Source organism: Trichechus manatus, unplaced genomic scaffold (genome assembly GCF_000243295.1).
Source record: "Trichechus manatus latirostris isolate Lorelei unplaced genomic scaffold, TriManLat1.0 scaffold00038, whole genome shotgun sequence".
In the NCBI taxonomy this organism is placed as follows: domain Eukaryota; kingdom Metazoa; phylum Chordata; class Mammalia; order Sirenia; family Trichechidae; genus Trichechus; species Trichechus manatus.
Window position 1 is genome coordinate 9,889,477 of NW_004443974.1, and position 17,485 is coordinate 9,906,961.

Below are 17,485 nucleotides of genomic sequence, written 5' to 3' on the forward strand. Positions count from 1 at the left end.
GATAAAACTTTCCTTAATAGGGGGCTTAAATCTCATAGACCAGATTTATATGAATTTTGTTTCTAAACCAAAACGATAACTTCATAAAAATACTTGTTTTACTCTTCTGTATTTAATAAGATAGAAAAAAAAAAAGGTTACCATGGTCAGGGGGAAAAAAAACCCCAGCAAGTTATTGTTTTGATGTCATAATTAGAAAGGGAAAATCAAAGTCAGCAAAACCACAGTTTTAGAAAAGTGGTTATTAGATTTTCTTCTTTCCACTGTGGAAAAAGTCCTTCCTGTTGAAGAAGGCAGTGAAATTTTATCACAGCTATTGCTATTCATAAATCTTATATCTATTTTAATTCAATCTGGCCCTAGCCTCTGAGTCGCTGCACCACAATTTGATTACTATAACCATACTTTTTAACTGCTGTCAGGAAAGACAGCGCCTTATACAAACATCTGCCGGAACACATGCCTGCGTTCTCCAGCACCAGCCTTAAATCACCCTCTGGTGATGAATCTTTATCTGACACTAATACTTTTTAACTTCATACAGACAATTAAAATGAATTGTAGCTAAATGCACATATAACAAATCAATTTAATCTTTGGTTGCATAGTAGCATATTTTGCAAATTTCCTAAACTTACTTTCTTACATGTATCTTTGTCTAGGTGTTAAAACTTCAATTTAACAGAAAGGAGTGGAGATATTAATAAAGCAGCTCTTACGATACTGCCACGTAGCTGCAAGCATCAAAGAGTAATAACATTTGAAATTTATCACTGTCATTTAAAAAAATTCCACATTTGTATGTGGAGAGTGCCATGTTGGGCTTCATTATAAGAGTGACCAAAGCTGAGTCCTTGCCTTCTAGAAATTAATACAATCAAAATTTAGATAAATATGCCTAGGACAACAAACTGGATCAGATCAGAGCTATAGTCTATTATTCATCATTGCCGCCTCCACATCTCTGCATCCATCTCTACTAAAGTACCTATCACATTTACTCCACAGCTAGTGGTTCATGGGTCGGTTCCTCTGCTCAGCCTCAATGAGGTGCATCTGAAGTGTTGGACCACTCTCAGAGTCCCCAGCACCTAGCACAACCCTGTATTTGAAGTGTGGTTCCTCCATTTGTTGCCCATATGGACACTTTGTCTTCAAGTCCCTCTAGGGCAGTTAGCCATGTATTATTTATCAGTGCCTAGCACAAAGCCAAAGCTGGACTATATGAAGAAGAATGCAGCGTTAGGAGCACAGGAAGACTCATTAACAACCTGCAATATGCAGGTGCCACAACCTTGCTTGCTAAAGTGAAGAGGACTTGAAGCACTTACTGACGAAGATGAAAGACTACAGCCTTTAGTATGGATTACAGCTCCACATAAAGAAAACAAAAATCCTCACAACTGGACCAATAAGCAACCTCATGATAAACAGAAAAGACTGACGTTGTCAAGGATTTCATTTTACTTGGATCCACAATCAATGCCCATGGAAGAGGCAGTCAAGAAATCAAACAACATATTGCACTGGGCAAATTGGCTGCAAAAGATCTCTTAAGACTGTTAAAAAACAAAGATGTCACTTTGAGGACTAAGGTGTGCCTGACTCAAGCCATGGTATTTTCAATCACCTCGCATGAGTGGGAAAGCTGGACAATGAATAAGGAAGACTGAAGACGAACTGATGCCTCTGAATTATGGTGCTGGCGAAAAACATTGAATATACCATAGACTGCCAGAAGAACAAACAAATTCGTCTTGGAAGAAGTACAGCCAGAATGCTCCTTGGAAGCGAGGATGGTGAGACTTCATCTCATGTATTTTGGAAATGTTATCAGGAGGGATCAGTCCCTGGAAAAGGACATGCTTGGTAAGGTAGAGGGTCAGTGAAAAAGAGAAAGATCCTCAACGAGATGGATTGACATAGTGGCTGCAACAATAGGCTCAAACTCATAGCATCGATTGTGAGGATGGCGCAGGACCAGGCAGTGTTTCACTCCGTTATACATGGGCTCGCTATGAGTTGGAATCGACTCGACGGCACCTCACAACAACAGTACAGAGCTGGTATGCATAAACCTTTGAACTGAACAATTACAGTATGGGTGCTTAGTAAATAATTTAGTGGATGAATGGGTGGATTGATGGATAGATGAAGATGTACGAATGAATCCGCTCTGTATGTGAGAAAGATCAATAGGAAAAAAAAGCATTTGCGGGGCATACACTAGATTCTATGTGAAGAGCATTATATTTTCCTAACCCTCCCTACTACCCCAATATCTCATTATTTCTTTTTTACATGTAAGGAAACTGAAGCTTATGAGATGCAGTAACTTATCCAATCCACACAACTGGTAATAGTATCTAAACCAGTCTGTCCGATTTCAAGTCCATTGGTAAAGGAAAAACTTTGGTTTTTAAATTTTGAAAATCCTCAATAAGTAACAGTGTTTTTTGTTTCCTCCATAACAATGACTGTAAAATAGTATAGGAAAGACAAGTGTGGTACTAGAATAAACAGAAAGGAGTTCTGCCACATACTAGTGTAGTGGGGTATCCTTGAGCAAGACACTTCGTCTCTGAGTGTCAATCCCCTCTATCACTCCCTACATCACAGTTTTATTATGATAATTAAAAGAGGAACGTACCACATATACGTAGAAGATTAATGCTTAAAGAGTTCACATTTTCTCATCTTTAACCCTCTGCACGTCACTGATTCAAACACCTCTCTAATCACAAAACTACGGAATCTTAAGGCCATAAGGAATCCAAGAGGTCATCAAACCAAGTTTCTCATTCTAAATATGCAGAAACCAAGGCATAAAGATGGGCAATGGCTTGTCACAGACCCTAGAGAAAGAGTGGCACGGTCAGGGGTAAGATTCACATCTTATTCCATGTCCGTGTTATTTCCACCACACGGCCTTCCTGTCCTGGAACTCAAATTCTCATTTTGTGGATATAAATGCCATTAAGAATGAAAATGAAAATCTCTGAGAATTAGAATATCTAGATTCTAGTCCCAGCTAGGTGACCCTGGGCTGCAACTTTATTTCTCTGGATAGTTGTCTTCAGGACAGTAAAATCAGGCTCTAGTACTTTATGAGACAAGAAAATACTACAAATCACACAGAGTAGGGTGCCCAAGGATGAGGACGCTGAGTGTAAAATCCCACCTTCCCTAGTTCCCACCACACCTCCAAGGATTATCTCCAAGGACCTCAGTGCTTCTTCTGTTAATCTGATAATTAGTTAGCTGGGGAGAAGGCAGTATTGTAACAGTAAACTTGTTATAGCAAAAGTATGTCCATGTTCTCTCTCTAAATCCCCTAACCTCCAAGAATTACAATCAAGATATTTTCTTAAATGACATCTGACATATTCCTCATATAAAATTTCTCTCTCATTTTTCTCCTTGTAAAAACTTGGTGAGTTGGGATGGGCCTCTGAGAGCATAGCCCTGTTTCACAGAAGAGGTGACCGAAGTCCAGAGGCGGTTCCTTAGCCAGAGTTCCTGACTGTGAAGTGAGAACAAAGAACAGGCCTCTAGTTCCCTGCCCAGCCTCCCACTGCCTCAGAAATAATCCAAATACAAACCAAACAACTAGAGTGCACCCTACCCCTTTAAAAAGGATATGTGTAGTGTCTTAAAGAACATGGTAACAGCTGTGATGTGTAGTCAAACGACTCAAAGCAACTCACAATGGTAGTGTAAGCCCCATCCTCAGCCCTCTCAGTACTTCCTAATTCAAGGATAATATCATCATCCATCCAGCTCCACAAACCACAATCTGACCCGGAAATTGTCTGTGAAACTCCTTTCTCCCTCATCACCTATACACAATCTATCCATATACAATTCCCTAGATACTAGTCCACTATAAGTTGGATATTGACTCGACGACAACGGGTTTGGTTTTTGTTTCTGTTATAGACTAGTTCCACCATTTTTACCTCCTAAATACCTCTGAAATTCATCCACTCCATCTCCATTACCAACAAGTAAGCCCAAGTTACCACTCTCTTGCCCAGACCACAACAAAAAGTTTTCTGATTGGTCTCTTTGTCCCTACAAACCCTTCTCATGTGTATTCTCCTCAGCACAGTTCCAGTGATCTTCTAAAACAAGTCCGATTCCCTCACCTACCCATTTAAACTTGTCCAAGGCTTCCCAATGCTCTTAGGTTAAAGAGCACACTTCTACAAGCCACACCTGGTCTGCCCCCAGAGCTTTACCTTACACCATGCGCTACCTTACCCAGGGCTCCAGTCACACAACCTTCTTTCAGTTCCTCAAAACTGCCAAGCTGCCCTTTGCCTCAACCCTCCCCCTTTACCTGGTTAGCTCTTACTCATCCTTCTGCTCTCAGGCTGAGGCACTTTTTCAGGGACACCATCCCTGACACCCCAGACTAGGTCAGATCTTTCTATAATAACATAATGTTCTCAAAGCACCAAGTACTTCTCCTGGAACTTGGTAATTAACTAGCTGTGAGTATGCTGGGATTGTAATTTTACATTTACTTTTGTGATTATTTACATAACATCTATCTTCCTATTGTTAAAAACCTAAATGCACAGAGACACACCAAAAATTTGTGTAACAGAATACATTTATTGTTAGTAGATATGATTCGAATCAGCAGCATCAACCTGAACATATGGGAAAGGCACTCTGGAAGAGGGGACAGTGAAAACATAGGTCACTGTCATGTTAATTTCACAGAAGATAGACAGCATCAGAGGGCAGGATTCCAGGAGGATAGAGAAACAGAGTCACTAAGGACATGCCATATATTTTCCAGTCAGATTCTGGGTTCTTGCTCCTAGGAACTGGCTGTACAGAGATAATTCTCTAAAAGAGCCCAATAGCAAAACAATCTCTGCTAACCTGCTTACTAGGCTATTTTTTGACTTGAAGGTGACTTTAGGAAAACAGTTCCTTAAAGGCTCAAGGTTCAAAAGGACACCTAAGGGCAGACGGCCTGGTACATGGTCATGAACAATTCCATGAACCGGGAAATCTGGATCCCAGGAGAATCAAAACGGTTTTGTCAACACCTACAGAATAAGCTCCATGCAGTCAGAAACCAGTTGTTTTTGCTCACCATCGTATCTAGTGCTTACTTTACAGTGCCTGGTACATAGCAGGCCCTCACTAATTGTTAAGTAAATAAATGGCAATGTGGTTAAAAGTAAAGGAAATTAATAATCTTTCAACACCGGCCATGTACCAGGCAGTTTGCTATATGCATTTCCCATTTTCACTGAATCCTCACAATAGTATCTTAAGGTATTCTCATTAGCCTCATTTTAAAGACATGAAAACAGGCTCAAAGAAGCAAAGTAATTTGCCCAATGTCACACAGCAAGTAAATGGCAAAGTTAGGATTCTAACCCAAACCGGACAAATACGTTCTTTCCACGACAAAATTCTGCCTTCCTTTGAAAAGGCTTTAAGTCAATGGTGAATTCTACCTCTGATGGGGATTTCTAGAAGAGGGCTCTGCAACCAGAAAAGGCCACAACACACTGTCAGGGTTCAGAATAAACTGCAGAAATGAGACCTAGAGGAAAAAAGCTCAGAGTGGAGCAAGCAAGTTCTAAGAATTCAGCTTAGATACCTAACTTCTGAGTAGGATGCTGAAAACACTACTTTTGTTGCTGTTGTGAGATTCCTATTTAATTCATTTTCAATACTACCTAGACAAAAATCCCGAAGTCTCCCCTTGAGATTTTCAGCATGATGTCAAGCAACAGGAAGAAGAAAGCATTAATACAATAGTAAGGGGAAAGTATATTAATGATCTGGTCCTTCTATTAGTACATCATAATCTGTGAAAAGGTAGTTAATATCTAATATTTTATTTTAGAAACAGTAGACTAAAAAGACTAAGAAAATGATGTTGGGACTTTATTAAAAGAGGTATATAAAATGAAGACAATGGAAGTATGAGGCAAAATAGCTCCTAATTTCAAACACAAAATCACCTTAAATTTGTCTCTTAATGGGCACTAAGCAAGTCAACACCAGGAGCACTCTTCTTGAAAGTGGTAATTTTTAATTTTACCTGAACCCTGTGATCCTAGAAAACAGAGATGGTTAAAGAAATCCCCCACCCTTTGTGTTGGGTGAAGTGGCTTATAGCATTGTTCAAGGCTTCCTAATGTGTTAGGTAAAGTCCTCTCAAATGACTTAGTTAAGACTCAGGGATGCCCTCTTGTTTATCTATGACAAGGCCAGACACCCGTTGCTATCGAGTCGATTCCAACTCATAGCGACCCGACAGGACAGAGTAGAACTGCCCCATAGTGTTTCCAAGGAGCCGCTGGTGGATTCAAACTGCTGATCTTCTGATTAGCAGCCAAGTTCTTTTTTTTAAATTGTGCCTTAAATGAAAGTTTACAATTCAAGTTAGTCTCTCATACAAAAATTTATACACACATTGTTATGTGACCCTAGTTGCTATTCCTATTCTGTGACAGCACACTTCTTCTTTCCACCCTGGACTTCCCGCGTCCATTCAACCAGCTTCTGATCCTCTCTGCCTTCTCATCTCACCTCCAGACAAGAGTTGCCCATTTAGTCTCATGTATCTACTTGAGCTAAGAAGCACACTCTTCATGAGTATCATTTTATGTCCCACAACCCAGTCTAATCTTTGTCTGAAGAGTTGGCCTTGGGAATGGTTTTAGTTTTGGGCTAACAGAGAGTCTGGGGGCCATGTCTTCCGGGATCCCTCCAGTCTCAGTCAAACCATTAAGTCTGGTCTTTTTATGTGAATTTGAGTTCTGCACCCCACTTTCTTCCTGCTCTATCAGGGACTCTCTGTTGTGTTCCTCGTCAGGGCGGTCACTGGTGGTAGCCAGGCACCATCTAGTTCTTCTGATCTCAGGCTGATGGAGTCTCTGATTTATGTGGCCCTTTCTGTCTCTTGGGCTAATATTTTCCTTGTATCTTTGGTGTTCTTCAGTCTCCTTTGCTCCAGGTGGGCTGGGACCAATTGATGCATCTTAGATGGCCGCTCACTAGCTTTTAAGATTCCAGATGCCACTCACGAAAGTGGGATGCAGAACATTTTCTTAATTAACTTTGTTATGTCACCTGAAACCACAGTCCCCAGACCCCCACCCCTGCTACTCTGTCCCTCAAAGTGTTTGGTTGTATTCAGGAAACTTCTTAGTTTTTGGTCTAGTCCAGTTGTGCTGACTTACCCTGTAGTGTGTGCTGGCCTTCCCTTCACCTAAGATAACTCTTGTCTACTATCTAGTTAGTGAATACCACTCTCCCTCCCTCCCCACGCTCATAACCATCAAGGAATATTTTCTTCTGTTTTTAAACCTTTTCTTGAGTTCTTATAATAGTGGTCTTATACAATATTTGTCCTTTTGCAAATGACTAAATTCACTCAGCATAATGCCTTCCAGATTTCACGGATTCATCATTGTTCTTTATCATTGCGTAGTATTCCATTGTGTGACTGTACCATAATTTGTTTACTATTCGTCCACTGATGGGAATCTAGGTTGTTTCCACCTTTTTGCTATCGTGAAGAGTGAGCAGCCAAGCTCTTAACCACTGTGCCAAGAGGGCTCCAAGGCCAGACACAGATCCTCCAAGTTTCTGTTCCTTGCCTCATATATGAGTAAATGAATTACTTGTTCCTACTGATCAATCAGAAACAAAATGCTAGTTAACCAAACTTTGGTTAAGCTTCTCTCCTTCCAAGTCCCTGAACTTTGGGCTACCTCAGCCTGAATTAGCATACTACCCCTTTTTAAGGGCTCCTCCCCAAGAATCAACTTCACCCTTTCATTCTACTTCTCCATACCTGGGTTTTTTCTAGCACTGTTTACTCTCAGCCTCTATAAAGAAAGACACTTTTTCCCTAATTTTAGAAACATCTGCTTATCTCATGGTCAGAGGGCTCTCCCTATTATAGTAGACCCCTCCTCCTACTGTAATAGTCCCTTTTCCCCTTTTCTTTCTGAATAAAGCTTCTCCCTATCAAACTCTGGGTTTGTTTTTTATGTGACAAAAGACAAGAAGTAAAGTGGATGAGTATTAATGCAGCCAACTCCATTCTCAGACACCTCTCTAGAGGCGCAGGCCAGCTGGGGGTGAAAGGGAGGGAAGAAAGCCCAAAGCCTCAGGCGCAAGGCCACTGCCTCAGCACAGGCAGCAATAAGCAAAAGCTGCTGTCTAGAAACAAAGCAACACTAAAAAGCCCAGGAAATATTTTTTTGGAAAGAGATCCTGAAGCTAAAGTAGCCTAACATATTAGAAGGAACCATTCCCATGATAAAAGCAAATATTTCAAGTTCAGATGAGGAACATTTTCCTCTAAGGGCAATTTTTTTTTTTTAATACAATTTCAATTCGCTGACCTTTTCTGAGTTTGCAACATTTCTCTATGGCTTCAAGCTTTTCTACAAAGTTTTAACTGACTTTCTTTGAAGAGAGCTATTTAATGTCAATGATTGTAGAAAACATTTGTTCATAATTATCCAGACATAGACTGGAACAATGCTGAAACAAGAGCAGCATGTAAAAATGTATTTAAGGACTATCATCCCAAAATGCTGCTAAAAGCTATTAACCAGTATGTGTTAATTGCCACAGCATTCATATTAATTTTCACTTCAGGCTCGACATTGTGGAATATTTCCCCTGATACATTTTAAACAAAGTTTAATTTAAGGAATTGCTTCTATCAACACTTATGAAAATTAACAGCCAAGCAATTAGCACTCATGAATTATCCCTTCCCCCAGCTCTCTACAGCTTCCCTGTTAAAACAGTTTCTAACAGAGAAATGGTTACTTTCTAACAAGTTAACACAATCAAAGTCTCAGTTGTCTATATGAACCAGAACTGGTTCTGTTTTTTAAGTATGTGTCAAGGCAAACATTCTCCTTATATTTCAACAATAGAATTTAGCTAAATCAAGTAGGTAAAGTATTTAACACTGTAGTAAACCACCAAGCAATTACTAATATTGAGCTTTTTACCTGATGTTTAAAAAAAAGCCATTGCCAAAAAAAAAGAATTACTTGTTTTAATCTTTCTATTTGAAGTTGAGGGTCAAAAGCTCAGTGGTCTCCCTGGATGTCAACGCAAAGACCACCTTCATCTAGTTCACTGAACATCTTATTTAACAATGCTAGTTTAAAGTCCTTGCTTCTAAGGAGCATTCTGGCTGTACTTCTTTCAAGACAGATTTGTTCGTTCTTCTGGCAGTCCACGGTACATTCAATATTTTTTGCTGACACCATAATTCAAAGGTGTCAATTTTTCGGTCTTCCTTATTCACTGTCCAGCTTTTGCATGAATATGAGGTGATTAAAAAATATCATGGCTTGGGTCAGGTGCAACTTAGTCCTCAAAGTGACATCTTTGCTTTTCAATACTTTAAAGAGGTCTTTTGCAGCAGATTTGCTCAATGCAATATGTTGTTTGATTTCCTGGGCATTGATTGTGGATCCAAGTAAAATGAAACCCTTGACAACTTCAATCTTTTCTCTGTTTATCATGATGTTGCTCATTGATCCAGTTTTGAGGGTTTTTTTTTTTTTTTTTGGCTTCTTAGAAGCAAGGTGAGACTTTGTCTCAAATACTTTGGACATGTTATCAGGAGGGGCCAGTCCCTGGAGAAGGACATCATGCTTGGTAAAGCAGAAGGTCAGCGAAAAACAGGAAGACCCTGAAGGAGATAGACTGATACAGTGGCTGCAACAATGGGCTCAAGCATAACAAAGACTGTAAGGATGGCGCAGGACCAGGTCGCTATGAGTTGGAATGTAGTCTAAGACACCTAACAGCAACAGTTTGGTTTTAAGTATACATTTCCTCTCATTCCATCCTCTCATAACCTAATGAAGTACATAGGAATTACCATCCTTCCCTTTAAAGAGAGAATCAGAAACGGAGTATTTTTTGAGTGCTTCCTGTGTACTACACAGCCTGCTAAAAAAAGTCTTATTTAATTTTTATAAGGCAGACACACTATCATCATCTCATTCCACAGATGAAGACTACAGCTTCATGAGGTTAAGCAACTTGTCTGAGGTCACACTGTTAAGAGGTGGAGCCAGGATTGAAACCATGTCTTACTACAGAACAGATGGGCTTAGAAATGAAATTATACTGCCTCTCCTTGTGCTAAGTGCTTGATTCTAGTATTATCCTATTTGATAGTCTCACCAGCCTGTGAGGAAGGAACTCTCATTTCCTTTTCAAAGGTAAAGAAACTAAGACTCAGAAAAGTGAAAAACTGACCTAGGTGACACAACTGATAATTAGTACCATTTCTTTGTTAGTAACTATCTTGACAGGAAATGGGTATTTGAACTTATGATGGTCTACTGATGATGATATATTTGCAAACTCAATTTAAGCAGAAGAGTGATAAAAACATACTGGTAAAAGCTTCTCAAATAAGTCATAAGGCATGGAATGGAAAGGTTTAGATCACTTCTTAAAACATAACCTTCTCGAAAGTTAACAGGTAGAAAAACAGGGCAGAAAATCCGCATATATTTCAGGGCACTTAAATCAGTGCTGAATGTTTACTGCACATAGTGGAGCCCACTCCCTCCTCACCTCAAAGCAACTCATTGATTCACTCTGCCTTGTCACAACCAATAACATTTACCACATACAGTGACATCCAAAGGACTGGCACAAAAAGGAGCCCTGTGGCACAAAGGTTAAAGCACTCGGCTGCTAACCAAAAGGTCAGCAGTTTGAACCCACCAGCTGCTCCCGGGCAGAGAGATGTGGCAGTCTACTTCCATAAACGATTTTACAGCCTTGGAAAAACCCTATAGGGCACTTCTACTCTGTCCTATAGGGTTGCTATGAGTTGGAATTGACTGACAATGGGTTTGGTTTGTTGGGGTATTTTGTGGTTTTTTGGGGGGGAGCACAAGAAGTTTTCAGATTGTCTCAAATTCTAGAATAGAGGCTTTGTTGTGTTAATAAGGCCATTCAGAGGTCCCATTTTCAACAACACTGAAGAATTTGGGTAGATGGTTGAGCCTGGCTTTGCCCTGTCTGTCTAAGCATTCCCTAAAACCAGTCTGCAATCTACCTTGAACTTTTTTCAAACTATCAGTAAACAGAGTTATTAATAATCTACGAATCTAAAACAGGTCATAGCAACACCAATTTACCAAAGAAATAATATCATAATAAACTTGACCAAAAAAATTTGTCAAAATTACAACAAAGCATACACTTAAACACAGCAATTCCCTCTCAATTTTGTCTTCAATAAATTATTAACCAGCCACAGGAACCAAAAAGCACTTAAAATATTCACTTTAATTCAATGTAAGAGCTAAGAGATGCTTACTCCTAGAATCACCAAAACCAACAATCCAGTTTGCACAAACTGTTAAAGATACTGTATGTGCTGGCTTAACTACAATGTAATCATGAAGCCATATCAAGAACAAAATCCTTTTTTCATATCTAATGCTAGTTTAATCTTAAAGAGGATTTCACAGCAGTTAGTCTCTTGAGGAAATACATAATTAAGTAGTTTTTTAGCATATTTAATTAGACCCCAAACTCTTTCCTGTCCCCTTGTCTCTCCAATTATGTACCATTTGCCCAAGAGACCTAAGCAACTTGGTTAATTATGTAAATAAGGCAAATGTATTCCCAAGAAAGGCATTGTGAATATTTGCAGGAAGGAAAAAAAAAAAACTGTACATATTTTAGTGGCTTTAAGAAGTTCTGCAAAAACAAAAATAAGACTATCAAAATACAGGAAAACCCTGTATTTGAGGCAAAAAGCATGAAGTTCAATGATAAGATGGTGAATCATTAAAACAGAACACTCATTTCACTTCTTTAATATGATCTGAATAAAAATAAAATAATTTTAAGTTACAACAGTAACAAAAATTTAGTGCTAAACGTCAAATGATTTATGGGAAGAATCAATCTGGAAATTATTGAAGTCGACTCTCAAGGAAAAGGCTTTATTATCACGGGGTTGACATGATCTTAACTCTAAAAGGCAGCCATGGTGCTGTTATAACTACTACAATCCCATTATTATGCAATCACAAAATGCTAATCTGATCATTTTGAGGTGTTATTTGAATAGTCATTTTAATTTCTAGGTTACAAAAAGGCTCAACTCAAGTATAATTCACTATTAATCATTGAGATGTCACTGACTATCATATTGATGTATTTCACGAAGATAAAGACTAATTTAATACGTACAGTACAATATCCTTCAAATATTAGCCACTTTCATTATATATTTGCCAAATGCATCAATATTAAATAATAGATGAGAACAAGGGTTTAATTGTATTTTAGCAATTGTAATATGTAAGATAATAATAAAATAGTATCCCATCATATGACAGACTTATCGATATATAAATCTTTCTTAATCAATGTGTAATGATGACTCCTCCATGCTCACATCCTTTGCTGATTACAAATATACTTGATATGACAAAAGCATTAAACGTCTAAAATGAAACACACATCTAGCAAAAATAATTACTTTGTGAATGAGGAAATGGCTTCTTTAAATTTTTTTTTTAAATTTCTCCCTGGCACTTCAGAAGTTAGATATATACCTAGCAGAGTTCACAACCTTCTGACAAATTCGAACCGAAGCAATTTATAATATAGTCTAGTGCCATATTGAGAATTCTAGACTATTTAAAAAGATCTGTGCCATTTTTTGGGCATCAAAGCATTATCACATATTAATTATTCCTTCAATTACATCCTCAAACAATGAGACAGTATCAGGCAATGGAAGCAAATAAATTCCAGCTATGTAATCCAATCCAAATAATGACATTTCACAACTGTAGTATGTGAATAAAATCCTATACAGTCCAACCCAACACCCCAAATACATACACACAGGCTGGCAATCCTAACCCACAGAGGGAACCCTCCTTCTCTTTGCTACACTCCACAAGAAGAAACAGGAGAAAAACAGGAAGGACAAACAAGAGAAGCTTTACATCAATATTAATATAATCTATAATTTACTAAAAGTACTTTCAGATTTTTTTGGAGGAAAATCCTGAGCATATTAGGATCTTTATGTCATTTATGCATTTTGTTTCTAGTTCTTGCCCTCCATCCCTACAAGCATCAATAACCTCATGTGCTGATGACCACATATGCTTACTCAAACCTATGAAAACATGCTGAATTATATGAGATAAGAGTGTTCAAAGAGAAAACATTTCCTTGCTCAAAGATGACAACTGACAGAACAGGCATGTGAATAAGAAAAATGCAAACATAAGCAAAGAATTGTATGTTTATTAATTGCAATGGTGTTGAAATAAGACAAATTGTACACCACCCCTCCAGGCAACAAGCTATCATTCAGCACTCCCATACCGCTGTCAGGCAGCAAACACAATGGTAATAAATATAAAAATCAACTGCTACTGTCTCCTGAAAGAGGTCTCACTCAGCTCAGCACAGCACAGAATGACAGGTAACAGGGGGAGAGGGTTGTGCTGCACATGAAACTATGCTCCACCTGAAATACCGGCCATTTTTCTAAACGGAAAATAAAGACACTTCAATTTTACCACATCAAATTGTAAGAACAAACAGGCAAAAAATAAAGTCATACTGCATAGCAAGTGTCAGACAAAATTCCCTATAATGAAATAATGCAATGCAAAGCAATGGCCTAGAATTCTGAAATGAAACTCAGATCTCAACAATTTCTACAGTTATAATAATCAGACATGATCATACAGACTGCTTCCCAAAGCCACTTTCAAGGCTTTCCACCACAATTAGACCAAGACTAATCACAACCCCCCAACCAAAACTGTCATTCAGGAGATAAAACGGGGTGGGGGGAATCAGGACTTAGTTTTAATCCTACCAAATAAATTCCAATGGAAACAACACTGAATCCATATTCATACCCTTTTTATATGTACAGTCTCAGAAAATATGAGTAACATTCTAAATAATTACACTGAGGCACTTTTAAAACCCTTAAATCTAATACTACTACTACCATCAACAACAACTGCACTCAACTGAGGTTTTACTTAGAGGGACAAAATTTCGTTTTTACTTACCTTGCCATCAAATTTGGAATACTCGTTGAAGGGGTTATTCAGCTGCAGAGGGCACTGCTCCAGGCGCACAGATAATATTGACTGCTTTCCAGAACTTGGAGGCTTTTCTTTGAGGGACTTTTTTTCAAACAGTGACTTTAACTCCTGGGCTGTGATTCGGAAGGAAGATAAAAACATCTTTGTGATTACACACACAGAGACAGCTGGCCCACCTTTCCTAAAAAGACCTCCTTGAAACCTTAAGGAGGGAGTGACCACAGACATGTTCTGGTCTGATACACACAGAAAGACTCACATATACTTCAATGGTTGTGCACTGAAAAGGGAGAGAACTGAAAAACATGCAGGCCTGGACTGTTAATTTAGAAGGAGTAGGGTTTAAAGAGGAGTCCCCAGGTGGTGCAAACCATTCACACGCTAAGTTGCTACCCAAAAGGTTGGAGGTTTGAGTTCACCCACAGGCACCTCTGAAGAAAGACCTAGCAATCTACTTCCTAAAAATCAGCCACTGAAAGCCCTACAGAACACAGTTCTACTCTGACACACATGGGGTCCCCGTGAGTCAGAATCAACTTGACCACAACTGGAGAGTCTGGGGACAAGGGAGGGGGTTGAACAAACCAACAGAATAGCCATTCTATAAGAAAGCTAGTCACAGCTAGGAGACCTGAGCTTCGGCCCAGCTCTGCCAATAACAGCTGTGTGATATTGGATAATTCACTAAACCTCTCTGGGCTTGTCAAACTAGATAATCTTGAAGATCTCTCCTGGCCCTAATATTATGTGATTTTGGAATTCTAGTTCTTCAAAGTCAGGGTCCACATCTTAATCCTCTCACATGCTCCATGGCACCTGGTACAACATCTGGACTACAAAGACGGTAAGGAAAAAATGAGAAAGATAGTTACTAACATTTATAGAGCAAGCCAATGTAACACACACTGTGCTAAAACTTCACAGAACTTATCTCGTTTAATGTTCATAACTCTATGAGGTAAATACTAGCATTATCTCAATTTTACCAGTGTGGAAACTGAAGCTTAAAATATTTTGATTAGCCCGAGGCTGCACAGCTCTTAAGTTTGCTAGGATTTGCACCTTGCCAAGGCTCTTAGTCATTAAGCACTAATGAACAAAGTAAACCCTCAATAAATTTTTGTTGCATGAATGAATGAATAAAATAATGATAGAAAGAACTCAAATTATTAAATCAGAATCTTCATGTCTTATTCGTTAGTGAATCAAGACAAGTTAGTTCCATATCAGCTCAAAGATCATTTAATTCTCTAAATCAATCTGAATATCAATTAAGGTGTCAGATAATAAGTACAAGTGAGTTCATTATATTTTTTCATTTTTGTGAATACTAGAAATTTTCCATATTTAAACTTTTAAAATAAATCAGTCTGAGATCTTAAAATCTGTAATGAAAAGGTTCAACTCCATTCCATTCTTGAGCATAGCCAAACTGAGAGAGCAAACAAAATTCTGAAACATTCACTTAGAACTTAAAAAAAATAAAATAAAAAATTTAACTAAAATTACCTTTTCAACAGACTGGTGAGGGAAATTTATCAAATAAGTCCCTGTAGATCTGTAGCACACCAGAGTAAAATGATTTAATTCTCTTTAAAAATGTGGTACTTGACTACTCAAAAACAAATTCTGAATATATAAGCACATATAACCAACAGATTTTAAATGCTTATTTGAAAGAGTTTTAGACTACAATTAAAAAAACCAAATCTGTTTCTGCTGAGTTGACTCCAACTCATGGCAAACCCATGTGTTAGGAGCTGAACTACTCCACAAGGTTTTCTCAGCTGTACTCTTTACAGAAAGGGTTGGCTAGGTCTATCTTCCACAGTGCCATTGAGTGGGTTTGGAACCACTGACCACTAGGTTAGTAGCATGGCTTCAAACTGGTTTGTTCTGGTTCAAACCCCTGCTGATAATTTGCATTTCTAATGAGTTCCCAGGCAATGCTAATGATGTTGGTTAGGGACCAATTCTAAGAACCACTAGTAGAGCAGTCGTTCTCAAAATTTATTATACCTAAGAATCACCTAGGGATCTTGTTGAACTGTAGATTCTGATTCAGTATATCTAGGGTGAAAATGCAAATTCTCAGCAGGAATTCAAACTGGAACGAACTGGCTCAAAGCCCTGGTTAGCAGCCAAGCACAAACCATTTGTGCCACCCAGAAGCCTCAATTAAAGTGATATATTAAACAGTGGCAGTACTTTACCACCTGTAATCTATTAACAATTTTATTACTGCACCTGGAAAAGGAATGATCCTTTATTAAATAACTACTATAGACCAGGAACAATGCTAGGTGATCTCTAGCCTTGTCCTCACAATGATCCTAAGAGAGAGGTTACTACTAGCCCCATTTTATAGATGAGGAAACTAAGGTAGTAAACATAAATAACTTGTCCAAAATTACACAACTGTTACCAACAGGATTAGGTGTGAGATGATAATGTATAACTCTTCCATTCTCAGACTAATTCACACTTGGACCTCTCTCCTCAAACCTCTGACATCTCCTCCCTTCTACACTTTTAGCTGATTAGTTTGCTTCCAATGTCATAAACAAATAGAAGCAACCCAAAAAGAACTTCTGCATCCTCTCAACTCCACATCCATCTGCCTTCCCTCCTATTACCATAGATGAGTTGCCTGTTGCCCCTCTCTAAGGCCAACCCCTTCACTTGTGCATTAGATCCCATCCCCTCCTGCCAATTCAAAGACATCACTCAACCAATTCTCTCCCATCTCTCTTCCATTTTTAATTTTCTCCTCGTTACTGGATTAGTCACATCAGCACACAAAGATGCTGAAATACTGCTTATTTTCTTAAAATCCTCTCTCGATCCCATATTCCCTTCCAGCTACTATGCATTTCTACCCAATTTTTCTGCTCCTCAAAAAAGTTGCCTATATTCTTGCTGTCAAATTCCTCTCTTCTCATTCACTCCAACCCCCTCCAATCAGGAATTCAGGCCCTTCCACTCCACCAAAGCGGCTTTCATCAAAGTCATCAATGATCCCCTTGTTGCTAAATTCAACGGTCAATTTTTAATCCTCACCTTACAAGGCCTCTTGGCAGCATCTGACACAGTTCATCACTCCCTCCTTTTTTTCACTTGGTTTCAAGGACTCCACTCTATCTGGTTCTCATGCTATTTCTCAAGCTATTCTTTCTCAGTTCCTTTGCTAGTTCCTCCATATTTTCCCAGCTTGAAAACACTGACACTCCTCTGGGGTCTTAAAAGCCGGTGAGCGGCCATCTAAGATACTCCACTGGTCTCATCCCTTCGGGAGCAAGGGAGAACGAAGAGAACAGGATACAAGGAAAAGATTAGTCTGAAGG

The 17,485-nt window shown here is 38.8% G+C and overlaps 1 protein-coding gene across 10 annotated transcripts in view; it reads right to left on the reverse strand.

Moving 5' to 3' along the window:
• Positions 1 to 17,485, reverse strand: part of MAPKAP1 (MAPK associated protein 1) — a 270,519-nt gene that overhangs the window by 190,383 nt on the left and 62,651 nt on the right. For all 10 annotated transcript variants that reach the window (XM_004375666.3, XM_023730744.1, XM_023730743.1 and 7 more), the window contains one exon: positions 14,106 to 14,254. In XM_004375666.3, coding sequence (XP_004375723.1) covers positions 14,106 to 14,254 — 149 coding nt within the window. The remainder of the gene's footprint in view (positions 1 to 14,105; positions 14,255 to 17,485) is intronic.